Source organism: Lampetra planeri, chromosome 2 (assembly GCF_965212315.1).
Source record: "Lampetra planeri chromosome 2, kcLamPlan1.2.h2, whole genome shotgun sequence".
Lineage (NCBI taxonomy): Eukaryota > Metazoa > Chordata > Hyperoartia > Petromyzontiformes > Petromyzontidae > Lampetra > Lampetra planeri.
The window spans coordinates 24,657,154-24,670,825 of record NC_136108.1 but is presented as its reverse complement, the minus strand read 5'-3'; the positions used below and the strand labels follow the sequence as shown (position 1 = coordinate 24,670,825).

The 13,672-nt window shown below is 45.0% G+C and overlaps 1 protein-coding gene across 1 annotated transcript in view; it reads left to right on the top strand.

Moving 5' to 3' along the window:
• The window catches only part of NPC1 (NPC intracellular cholesterol transporter 1), a 78,894-nt gene that overhangs the window by 5,600 nt on the left and 59,622 nt on the right, over nucleotides 1-13,672 (top strand). The window contains exons 2-5 of the mRNA XM_078611326.1: nucleotides 6,586-6,732; nucleotides 9,707-9,813; nucleotides 11,056-11,216; nucleotides 12,312-12,479. Coding sequence (XP_078467452.1) covers nucleotides 6,586-6,732; nucleotides 9,707-9,813; nucleotides 11,056-11,216; nucleotides 12,312-12,479 — 583 coding nt within the window. The remainder of the gene's footprint in view (nucleotides 1-6,585; nucleotides 6,733-9,706; nucleotides 9,814-11,055; nucleotides 11,217-12,311; nucleotides 12,480-13,672) is intronic.

Sequence of the window (13,672 nt, the reverse complement as noted above, 5' to 3'; positions counted from 1 at the left end):
TTGATTGTTTTGTCTACAAACAACATTAATTGGTTTCTTGATTATTTGATTCCCCATTTCATTTTAGAAAATTAGGCATTTCATTATTGAACACAGTTCCACAGTATTGGAAATATTTTTTCTAAAGAAAAAAAAAGACTTAAAGTATTCCAAATATCAACCAATATAAGAAGTGTATTTTGTTAGGTTAACTTTTAATATGGAATTGATATGCAATCCAAATGATGAGCTTTCACAATGTACCTTGCAATGAAAGGCAACGAGGACAAACAGAAAAATGGTACATGTATTTATCTCGAGGAGAGCCTCACTTAGTCATGTGTGTTTTTTGGGAGCGGCCTGCGTTGGGATGGTTGGTCAACACCATGAATGAGTGGCATGTAAGAGGAAACCGGAGTACCCAGAGACATTGTGCACATGCCAGGGGATAACTGTCCCTGCTCTGCACAGATATATTAAATGCACAGCCAAAATCTAGTGAGCGTGATTGACTGTAGTGCCATCGCCTGGCTCGCAGAATTCACTGCCCCATGCCTACATAACCTGATGTCACTTGAGGCTCATTTGCCTCTTTTACAGACAAACTTGTGTTTGAAAGTTAAGCAAGCCCTACAAGCTTCTGATCTTAATTCAGGCACCCAGAGTGGTTCCCACATTTCACAGTGATGTGGAATTGCTGCTGGATGGGATATGCTCTTTGGCCCCCAGAGCCTGCAGTGGTCAGCATATGTTACAGTGGTTAGTGCGCTGTGCTACAAACCTGATTACCTGAGTTTGATTCCTGGCCATGGTTAATGTCGATGGCTTGAGATATCTGAACCAGTCATGGGCCTCTGCTATTCACTGAACAAGCTTGGGGAAGTATGGTCAAACAACCCCCGTAATCAATAGTGTGGGAAAGGTCTTCATCCAGCAGTAGATTAACAAATTGCTGAACACTTAACTACTGTATAGGTTCATATATAGAATGCATCCTGTATGTCACATGAGGGCCGTACGCAACCAAGTGAGGGAGGGCTTGGGATGGCACTGATGCTGGGAGGTGCCGTTGTGGTATGCGGCAGCCCGATGACACGTGCCCCGGCAGGCCGCAATTGTAGCAGGTGACACGGCCGCTTCTGGAACGAGACGACAATCTTGGCCGCCGCTGCTCGTCCGTCCGTCGCGCAACACCGTCACTCCGGTCGCCACCACCCCGAGTTGATGCGCATGCCAAAAGGGGCTCCTCTCCATCCGGTGGCCCCGGCTCCGTGTGGGACACGGCACATGTCACCAGCGCCCTGTCCCGTTGTAGAAGTTGCTGGACTTCGATGCATTTAGCAACTTTAAGAGACGAGACGTCATCATCTTCGGCTGGAAGGATGGTGTGGAGGGTTTTCGCCAAGGCCAGCAGTCTCTCGAGGACCAACACGTCGATTCCATCGTCCATTTTAGGGAAGGCGGCTTTCGCTAAAAGCGCACTATGGAAGGCGAGGGCCGACTCGGTTTTCCCCCTTCCGTCGCGTGGCGAATTTCTGGTGCGTGTTCGCCGGAGGCTCGTAAATAGACGCCATCTGGTCGAAAGCTGACGTCGGAGAGCCGGGATGTCCATCGGCGCCGACAGCGCGTCTTCAATTTTGGCGGGCTCCGCGCCAGCGACAAAATGGCAGCCGAATGCACGGGCTGCACCGCCGAGTTTCCCGCCTGCTGCGAAAATAGCGGTGGAGTCGCCATCCACGAGCGGCATCGCCGCTCCCTCTTTCACCTGGTGATCGTGGGATTGATCTCCGCGAGGAGCGAAGCCGCAGCGTAGAGGAGCTTTGTGAGGCGACTGTGCGCCTCCCGGAGGGTTGCCTCTGCCAACGGAGAAGCGTCAAGTGGCCGGCTGGCGCCCTGCTCCGCTGGCAGCGTCTGCCCCGCATCCTCCAGAGCTGTAGGCGGCACGAGGTCCTCATCCTCGCTGTCCGACGTCCTGGCACGTGGTCTGTGACGTGTAGACATAGTCTACTGCTAGCTGTATAGACTAGCGTGTTGGCCACTTCCGACACCAGTTGTATTGAGTCCAACTGAGTCGCAGACGTTATTATTTAGAGGCAACACATTTATTTATCATCAACATGTTAACACAAAGGGGTAACTGCCCCTTTACCAGATACAGCCTAGGGTGGTGACCACCCAGCTAACTCCACTATACATCGGAGTTACAGCTACGAAGGATCGGGCCCTCATTTGGGTCCCCGACCGCGTGTTGATGCCTCGTAGGACGTATAGCTTCCAGGTTGTAGACGTAGAGCTTCCAGCTTGTCGAATGCAGTGCCTCCGGTCCCTCTCAGGGTCCCACCTTATATCCTCTCGGGTCGGGGCCGCTCCGCCCTCGGCCCCGCCCACCTTCTCGAGCGTTCTAGCTCCCTCTCAATCCCTCTCGAGAGCTCTCCCTGGACACATGATTACCCCCTAGCCCGCCCACCTGGGGCCTTCTCTGTAGACACTCCAGATCACTTGTCTACGGGGTCAACCAGAGTGCCATGGCCCGGGGCAACCCTGCCCCTGGGCTGACACTCTCCCGCTCCCCCTTGTGGGAGCCCCACTACATGCTATGTGTGGTGTCCGCGCTATTCCAGCGCTCACCAAGCCCCGCTAGGGCTGGTCCTACACTCGCCTACAGGGTGTACGCGATGACGGTGCATCGCACACCGTGCTATGCTAAAGCCGGCATCACACAGCAACCCACCGGGTGGTGTCCGCGATGTTGGGACATCGCACGCCACGGCCCTCCCGGTCTGGCACCATACAGTGACATACCCGATGTCACTGCAGTACAACATTCAGCAATAAATGTAAGAGCTCTTTGGGGCAGGCGACATCATCGCACGCCTTGGGGCGCCTCCCTTCTCCACAAAGTCATTACGCGTGACATCACCTCACGATGTCGTGCGCATGTAAAGTCATCTCGTGTGGCTTAGAAGGTAACTCATTGCATTTAGACAAATGCGTGTTTGCAAGTATTACAGAAGCCATGCATGTGCATGGTTTTTCTTCTGTATTTAAGGAACGATTGTTAGTGATAACAAGGCTATGAGTAATTCCTCAAAAGGGAACTCATAAACGGTTCACTCGTTGCTTTAGAACCGCAACAAAGGGCAGACGCGTAACCTTTTATGGTTATGGTTACAATAACCAGCTATAATAGGCTTGTATGTAAATCCAAGTTGGGTATGGCATTATAAATAATTTTACATAGTGTTTTGTGACCAAACTTTTTTTTATTGCTGAAGCTCTACTGACCGATATAACATATACAAAACAATTATTAATCTCTTGCAGTTATTGCTGCTCGTTAATACTCTCCGCACAAGGAGAGTTTAAAGTTTCCACGCTTCTTTGTTAAAGCTCAACACTCAAGAGAGCCACACTGGCAGGCTTAGGAGTCGTTTGTATACGTTTTATTAACCACCCCTCCGTGTTCACCAACTTATATCGGATGCCCATGAGATGGTAACAAATATCCAGATTTTGCGCGTATAAAACACACGTGTGTTTGTGCATGTGTAGTGGCATACATTACTAATGTAGCAGCATGGCACTGGCTGCTGGTAGGGAAGGGGATCTGCGGCTAACAACAGCCCTGACGTCAGCAGGCCACGTGACACACCAGAGGGGTATCTAGGTGAAAGGTCACAGAAGGGGCACACCAAGAACAGTTGGTAGGTTCTAGAAAGGGGGCGTGGCTGGGGGCGGAGCCAGGCCACGCTGACAGTATAAGACGGGCCCCTGTAGGGGACCTCGGGGTTGTCGTATGGAGTGGGATCCCCGTCGTGCTGCTGAAGTCTTCACCATTCTTCTCGTCATCTTCATCCTTCTTGTCATCGTCTCCATCTTCACCATCTCGGGGCGTCACCAGTCAGGCAGCCTACCAACTGTCCTGACTGAGTAACGTCGCTGATCATAGATGGACTCATTATAAAAGTGTTAACCTCGATGGTGCTTGTTAATAAACAAGTGCCTCCAACTCTTAGTGTCTCCGAGTTAGTCATACACATGCATATGTAACGCCTAATTATCATTCATGTACTCATTTAATTAAGGTCTGAGTATTGTAATCACAGTATGTATGGTCTCTCATTTACACTCGTCGAGGTCGTTGGGGCACCATGTTTGGAAGCTTAGGTTGTGATCTGTGGTTAACTCCTTCCAGTCTGAAACGTTCTCAATCAAAGTCGTCCTTGGGGACCTTCTGTTACGAGTCTTCTTGATGGTCGCTTGTAGGATCGTTTTGGATAGGTTTCTGGATTGATGTCTACACAACTTACGTTTTTTTTTCTGTTCACAGTGGTTATAAGTATTTAATTATATCCAGATTTAGTAGTAACTGTGCTCCATACACATTCACTAGTCTTGTGTGATTTATAAAATTTTGAAATGTTTATTTTATTTTTATAGCCTGTATTATTTTATCATCAGAAATGTGTACATAAACTAAATTAAAACTTTTTATTTTACCAGGTAAGGCCCACTGAGCGATATTGATCTTCTTCAGAAACGACCTGGCTACAAATGATAGCTCAATGAATTCGCTTATCATGTGGAAATTTATAGCAGCCAAGTATTCCCAACGCATGTTTATAATTGTGGAGGGAAAAACCTGAGTATCCTAAGAAAAATCCATGTGCCCACGGGGAGGACATGCAAACTCCAAGTATACAGGGATCCGGGTTGAGATCAAACCCACGACCTGTATAACAGGCGAGGTGGTTAACATCTTCCCACTTTTGTATACGTAACAATAAGTGTGGCAGTGTTTGTAATGAATTGGGGGAGAGTGGGCAGTGTTTAAGGACTTACTCATTGGGTTTGCATATTTAACAACAGGGAGTGTTTTTAGGGTACATAGTCATTGTTGATGGTGGGAGCGATAGGCGTGTGCAATGTGTGTATTGGACTAGCAAGAGCATTGAGAGTCTGGCACGGTCTGGCACAGCTAGGACCTTTCGGGGACCAAAGGGCATTTAATCATATTTAGGGGCCGCTTTTCAAAGTGTCTCCCTGCCAGATGGAGTAATAATGGGTTGGCACATCTTTCTTAGAGCCAATGCCAGAACATCTACATTCCCATAGTGGAAACCAGGTTCCATAGACTGACTACTATTGACTACCCAAAAAGTAGTCCTAGTTCTATGACTCCAGTGGGATTATAGGCTAAGGCCCCTGACTGATTTAAACGTATGACCTTAAACCATAAAAGGCACTCCCAAGTCTGAGTTGTATCTCATTGTTCAGCTGAAGTGTCTTTTCCCTGCATTAGATTTTCTAACTGAAAAAGGTAAAAATCTTCTTGGTTCTTTCGGTAAAGTCACGTAGAAGGGAAGTAATAAAATAATAAAAATTTAACATAATAAAATAAAATAATTCTCACGACGTTTCGGCTACAACGCAAGCAGCCGTCTTCAGGTAAGGCCCTGAAGACGGCTGCTTGCGTTGTAGCCGAAACGTCGTGAGAATTATTTTATTTTATTATGTTTTATTTTTATTATTTTATTACTTCCCTTCTACGTGACTTTACTGAAAGAACCAAGAAGATGAATCCCTGCAGTCACGAAAGCTTTAAATCGAAAGGTAAAAATGTTGAGTCATATTTGCTAACCACAGTGCCACGAGGCTATAGTTTTTTTTTTTAAATATGAACAAATCTGTATTGAGTGTGGGGACGCGAATAGACAAACTGCTAGCTTCAATAACCTGTGCAGCTCGCGAGGCTCCATCTTGTGGTGCTCCACCATGCTCCATCCTAGTCTCCTGCTTTTCTCAATATTGACATCATCTCCAGCTTTATTAATGTTGACCATCACGCCTGTGCTGATGACACTGGCTCATCATTGCCATTGACTTGACTGCGATACACTGCACTACTCCTTACGCGGTTGTCTGGCTTGATCACCTGAATGTGAAATTCTGGTTGTTAGTCTGCATCTACGTCAGCCATACAAAAGAGAGATTGCCATTGACTCCGTTAACTTAATCTCTTTATCAAATCTCGGATCCAGTAATGACGCAGTCTTGTCCTCAATTCCAAACTCCGTGAATTTTTCCCTGACCACCTCAACCCTCTCATCTCACTGCTGCCCTGCCTGTCTTCTCCTCCCTCACCTCTCCCCTCCCCTCCCATCTCACTGCTGCCCTTCCTGTTCTGTCCTCCCTAACCTCTCTCCTCCCATCTCACTCTACTCCCCTCCACATACACTCTCTGCTCGAGCAACCAATGCTTACTGTGGAAGCTTTCAGTCAATCTTTCAGTGGGAGATAGCTCATTCTCCACTGTTGGCCCCAGAGCCTAGAACTACGTTCCCCCTGCCATCCATGCTCTCGACTTCCTTGCCTCTTCAAATCCAGGTTTAAGGCCTTCCTTTTTTCCTCTGCTGATAAATGTCTGCAAAATAGAAATGCCCACTGTTTTTGTACAGAATCGTGAGATGCTGTTGCAAGTTGTGATACGAATCCAATCTATGTTGTCTTATTAACATTGTATTCTGACTGTATTTTTTTGTTGGTGCAGGTGATGATGAAATCTGTTTTGTCCCAACGTTTTTACTCGTCTTCTTGTTTCGACAGGAACAAGATAGGGACCAGGTGCACTTGCCCAATTACTGTGTGTGGTACGGAGAGTGTGGATTGAATCCACAAACCCAGAAGGCTTACAACTGCTTCTACAATGGCACGGCTAAGCCTCTTCCTCACGAAGGCTACGAACTCCTCAAGGTAAATGGCTGCACCAACAAATCTGGCTGTCCTCACATAATGGGGGAAATGAAATTCGCCGTGAGAATCTGTAATGAGGCAGAGTAGCTTACTCTTTTGTTTTGGTAACATATTGAACACCGAAGGAGATGACTTTTTTTGTATTTTCTTAACACCAAAGCGAAATACGGTATGTTCTCCTATAAGGCGCCAGTTGGGTACCTGAAGAACACCTTGTTATGAAAAAAATTGCGTTATTATAAATACAGTAGACTCTCGATTATCTAATGATGGTGAGGACAGCCGCGGATTATTTCTACATCACAGGACCACGAGATATCAACAGATTTCAGAGGCCTTCCTCTAGAAGTGGATTGATCATGGCTGATGATTTGTTTATTAAGGTCTTAAAGAATATGACTTAACTTTCGTGACTGCAGGAATTCATATTCTTTGGGTCTTTCGGTAAAGCCACGTAGATAGAAAAATATCATGACGTTTTGACCGCAATGCAAGCAATCGTCATCAGGTGAAAAAATAAGGAGAGAGCTGCTGAGGCAGGATGTTATAAAGGTTTTAGATGGGTGTAGCCCAAGGGTCATAAGCGAAGTGGGCGGGGCTAGTGATAAAATTTGCATGTAAATGTAAGATCGGAGAGAGCTGGGCAACCTCCACGACTACGAAGCTGCGGAGGTGGCCCTTGTATTGTGAGAGATTAGTATGTCAATGTAAGATCGTAGAGCCACTGCCACATCAAGGGAAACGAGCAACGGTGGCTGTGTTAGTGAGACATTTAACCTGTTAATGTAACGGCATTTAACTTGTTAATGTAACACCAGAGAGTCGAAAATAACTACTAAACATCACAGCCAGTTATGACTTAGCCTGGTTAATAACGTCCTTCCAATGATTGCTCAGTTTGTACCCATCTTGGTTGAAATTGTGTCTGTGTTTATATATCTGGATGGCTTCATGAACGAATCTTTGCTGATAGCCAGTGGGTTTGCAGAGTACCTTCGTCTTGGAAAAATCTATTTAGTTTGTGCCCACAGCATTAAAACAATGATCACCCACCATGTTTCAGATCTGCCTTATGTTCACGAACACGGTCAGAGACATGTCGCTTAGTTTCCCCAATGTAACTACTGCCACAGACACAGCTTAGTTTGTAGACGCCGGGGTATTGCATGTCAGGGATAATATCCTTTACAGATAGGATCATATCACAAATTTGATGTACTGTGTTGAATCAAACCTGGATATTGTGTTTGCTCATGATCTTGGAAATATTTTTGACCCCTGCTATGTATGGCAAGGTGATGGTTTTTATTGGTTCGTCAGATGGTTCTTTCCCAACGGTTGGGGTGATAGCTTTATGGATTGTGTAGTCTGAATATCCATTCATCTTGAGGGCTTGGTATATGTGTTCCAGTTCACTGGCTAGGTGGTGATGGTCAGAAATACATCGAGCTCTATGGTGTAGAGTTTTGATGAGGAAATTCTTCTGGGATGGATGGTGGTGGGAGTGAGATTTTAGGTAGGCATCCGTATGGGTGGCTTTCCTGTAGACAGTGTCCCATTGAGCCATCTGGTCTCTTTTCGATGAAAACATCCAAGAATGGTAACTTGCCGTCCTTTTCCACCTCCATGGTGAATTTGATGGTTGGGTGTATGGAATTGATGTGGTTGAGGAATTGGTTCAGAGCTGGTCGGCCATGTGGCCAGATGACGAACGTGTCATCTACGTACCTCTTCCAAAAGGAAGGACGTAGGGTGGATGCCTGGATGGCATCTGTCTCAAAATTTTCCATTAAAATATTGGCTACAACTGGAGATAAGGGAGAACCCATTGGGGTACCTTCAGCTTGTTTGTAGAATGTTCCATTCCAGGTGAAATAAGTGTTGGTGAGGCAGTGTCTAACCAGGGCCGGTACATCAACATTCAGTCCTTATTGGACCAAATCTTCAATGATTGCGATGGTATCAGGAACAGGAACTTTGGTAAACAAAGATACTACATCGTAACTGACAAGCAAATCACCCTGGAAATAGTGAGATGTCCTTAATTAACAATACCAAGTGAGCTGAGTTGAGTACAGCTGAGGTGGTATTACCAGTGAATGGTTGTAAGGTCTCAGACAGAAATTGGGCCAGTTTGTAGGTGGGTGAGTCAATGGTGGAGATGATAGGCCGAAGTGGTGTATCTTTTTTATGGATTTTTGGTAAGCCATAAAATCTGGGTGGTCTAATAATAGCAGAGGGTTTCAAGGAAAGCCGCTCGGTTGGTTCGATTTAAAGATGTCGAATCAGTGATTATATTGTTGGTTTTCATAACCAGGCGGTTGGTGGGATCTCTTGATTTTGGTATAGCTACCATCATTAAGTAGGTACTGAATTTTGTTGTTGTATGTCGTTTTGTCCATGATGAATGGCATTGCCCTTGTCAGCTGTGAGGATGACTGTCATATCTCTTTTTTTAGTTGAGAAAGCTCAAAACACTCATCTTTACTGATGTTGCTAATAGGTGTCTTAGCGTTTTTGAGGATTGCAGCGATTTCCGATCTTGCCATGTCTGCAGGAATGTGTCTCAAACCCTTAAGGGCTACGTCAACCTGGGCAATGATATCATCAACTGGGATGTGTTTAGGGGTGACTGCGAAATTCAACCCTTTAGCTAGAACCGATTTTAGGCTGTCGGAAATTGGGTTGTTACTCTGATGGATAACAATCTTGTCACCGTCTAACTTTTTAACCTTTAGAACATCCTGCCTCAGCAGCTCTCTCGCTATTTTTTCACCTGATGACGATTGCTTTCGTTGTGATCGAATCATCGTGATATTTTTATAATTTTTTCTATCTACGTCGCTTTACCGAAAGACCCAAAGAATATCTTAAAGAATATGTATTTCAGGTGGTGAGTACCGACTGAGTGTGACAAACATTCGGGAAGCAGCGTCGTGGGGTAACACTGAGCACGTGTGCGATCCCGCTGCAGGAGCTGTGTCCCAGCATGGTGCAGGAGAACGTGTCCACGTGCTGCGACGTCAAGCAGCTGAGAACCCTCAAGGAGAACATGGCGGTGCCCTTGCAGTTCCTGTCCAGGTAGTGGACCTGCCGAGCACATCCGTCACTGCCCAACAGTAAACTAACTAGTAGTAGGTTTTTACCTTTTTAAACTGGTACAAAACTGACACCTTTATTCAAGGCATCATGTTTGCAATAACCACAACACAAGTAGTCAAAAAAGCAACAACAAAAAAAGCAACTCTGATAATGATAATAATATGCACTGTCCTTGAAGTTGATTGGTCCACACCCGAGACGGCTTTCTTTAGAGCCTAGTCCCCATTGGTGGTGGACCAGATGACACCAGAAGGCGTACAACTCAAACACAGTGCAATATCAGAGTATTGAGAGCTCGGGGGAAGCATTTACTCTATGAGATCTCTTTTACCAGTGGCAAAATATAGTAGTAGGTTTTTACCCTTTTAAACTGGTACAAAACTGACACCTTTATTCAAGGCATCATGTTTGCAATAACCACAACACAAGTAGTCAAAAAAGCAAACAAAAAGAAGCAACTCTGATAATGATAATAATATGCATTGTCCTTGAAGTCGATTGGTCCACACCCGAGATGGCTTTCTTTAGAGCCTAGTCCCCATTGGTGTTGGACCAGATGACACCAGAAGGCGTACAACTCAAACACAGTGCAATATCAGAGTATTAAGAGCTCGGGGTAAGCATTTACTCTATGAGATCTCTTTTACCAGTGGCAAAATATAGTTTTGTACCAGTTTAAAAGGGTAAAACCTACTACTATATTTTGCCACTGGTAAAAGAGATCTCATAGAGTAAATGCTTACCCCGAGCTCTCAATACTCTGATATTGCACTGTATTTGAGTTGTACGCCTTCTGGTGTCATCTGGTCCAACACCAATGGGGACTAGGCTCTAAAGAAAGCCGTCTCGGGTGTGGACCAATCAACTTCAAGGACAGTGCATATTATTATCATCAGAGTTGCTTCTTTTTGGTTGCTTTTTTGACTACTTGTGTTGTGGTTATTGCAAACATAATGCCTTGAATAAAGGTGTCAGTTTTGTACCAGTTTAAAAGGGTAAAAACCTACTACTATATTTTGCCACTGGTAAAAGAGATCTCATAGAGTAAACTGACTACTTCGCAGTTTAAGCCTGTAGCTGCATTTGCTCGAAAGGTCGATTATTTGTCTTTAGCAAGGTCGATTATTTGCCTTTAGAATGTATTATATATAGAGAGAGATTTCGTACATTTATAATGCTAACTGCCTTTAATGATGAGAATGTACGTATGGTGTGTTGCAGATGCCCCTCCTGCTTCTACAACTTAATGACCTTTTACTGTGAGCTGACGTGCAGCGTCAACCAGAGCACTTTCCTCAACGTCACACAGACCGAATACTCCAAAACCACAGGGATGAGCATCACCAGACTTCAATACTACATCTCTAAAACCTTTGCAAATGGTGAGTTCATGGGAATTTTCTGTTTGTTTACTTCCAATTGGAGATCTTGTTGAGTGGACATTTAAATGGTCACGGTTGTAAGACCCTTTCTCAGCCCATTGCTGAATGAAGATCTCCCTCTTGTGGTGGAGCGGTGGTACAGTTGTTAGCGTGGCTGACAGTGGCGAGTGACATCCAAGCTGGTCCTGCGCAACCACTTCACCAACCCGCACTGATCAAATGGTTATGTATGTTTAACTTCTTTCACACACTACATAGCCAACCGTGCTAATCATATGTGACAGGTTATTGTACAGTTAATTACAATCCAATATTTGTACGGGTAAAATAACATCCTCGTCCTTCAGATTGCATAACTCAACCTTCAGTTTAAATCATGGTCAGAGGTCGACTTGACTCTGAAAAAATAACTTCCACTTTGTAGGAAGTCAACAGTTTTCTTGGCCATAAATTCACTTGGAAGAAAAACATAAACCCCTTGTTCTGAAGTAGAGGTTATATGGGGGTCGGGATGCCGGTTGAGGGGTGAGGAGTTGACAGTGGGTGGGGTAAGAGGTCAGGCAGTGCCTGAGGGTTTCGATAGACCAGTTTGTTATTGTGCATTTTTTGTTCATTTATTTTTCTAGAACTGAAACAGAGCAGTAATGTGACTGTGGGGTATTTTGACTTTGTGGAGTTTAAGGCAAGACTTCTCAACCTTGTGATCTCTGTGGATCCCTAAAGGGTTTAATAACACAAATATACTTTTAGTGACGCAAGATTAACCCAAATGTTGGTCTGCAGATCTCTTACCTGGAGGAATATTTTGTTATGATATTTCTTCTGTAATTATTGTTTACATGCATCTGCTAATGTGAAGTTACGCATGTGTGTTGATTTCCGTACCGTGCGTAGCAGGCAATGTAAACAAAGTACACCACCTATCATTTTCGGTGTTCCTATCGACTTATCTCGAGCTCCTTGTAGTTGGAGTCCTTTCCACCACCAGTGGTGTGCGCAAGTTAAATTTGCAGGGCTGCATCTTTACTCATGGCAAAATTCCTGTAATGCGATCGGTTTCGCCGCTCAACGCCGTGCGCTGGCCCGCTTTTGCAGGGATGTTCAACTCGTGCAAGGACGTGACATCGCCCTCCAGCAACGACAAGGCCCTGGGGCTGCTGTGTGGGCGCGACGCCAAAGACTGCAATGCCACTAACTGGATTGAGTACATGTGCAGCACGAGCAATGGGCAGACCCCCTTCCAGATCGACCCCGTCTTCACCGGTACCCTGCACACAGCAATCGCACTGCATTTGCGCATCATCTGTACGTTTGAAATGAGATGCAGGTCGCTCGGTTTGCGTGTAAAAGCACTCTTTGAGACGCCCCGGCCTATAAAGGACACTCTGTCAAAAACATATCTTTATCTTCGGATCGCTGTGGAAATCTTATAGAACACGGTGAGGCCTGGAAGCCGGTTTTAGGGTGGAGCGGTGGCGCAGGTATTTTTATTCACGAACACAGTTGCTGAGTAGTACCCCAAAGGTCCAAAACGTCAAGTGGCCACCAGCAAACAGAACTATTAAAGTCATAATGGGTGACAGTCGACACATTTTTGTAAATTGAGCAAGGTTATGGGAACTTGGAAAAATATCCTGTGGGACAGAATTCCCAAGTTTGTGCAAACCTGGCAAGCGGAGTTTGTTTGCTACTGTCAGTGGTGTATGATATTCAAACTGTTTCTGGGCTTTTGCCTTCACCAACTTTCACCAGTATGGTGAAGGTTGGTGAAACCTCCTCCATGACCGACAGTGTGGGGGAGGCCTTCATTCAACATTGGATTGACAGAGAGTTGTACAGGCGTCCCTTGCATTATGTGCGCGACATGCGTTCCTGAAAAGCAGCACGCAAGTCGGGGGTGCATTACCGAAGAAAAATTTAGTTATTCATTTAATAATTTTAGCCCTGGATTTACAAAATATGTATAGATGTAATACTTCATGATATTAACATTACAAACAAATACTTAAGAAGTTTAACAAATACCCATAATTGATATAAAAAAGATTATTACATACAAAGATTACTTAATGAGGAGTATCTTCAGTGCTTCTTGAACGCTTCCATGGGCCACTTGCTGCCCAGACCATAATGCTGGGCGTTACCTTAACGCAGTGACGCCATCAGAAATGGATTTTTTTACTTTGACTTTTCATCATTGAACAATAATGTTAATTTAAAAAATTTAATAATGACTATTTTTGGGGTTTTTTTCTTGAGCATGTAACTGTGAAACCCACAGCATAAGTGTGAAGTATGTCCCTAAATTATGAATCGCGTAACTGCGAATTTGCATTATTGGGGAGTTGTGTAACGTGAGGGAAACCTGTTCTCAACATTGTAGCTTCGTGGAACGCACTGCCAGTTTCTGTGTAGTGCATTTAATAAACATGATTCTTTATGGAGATGAGCTTGTG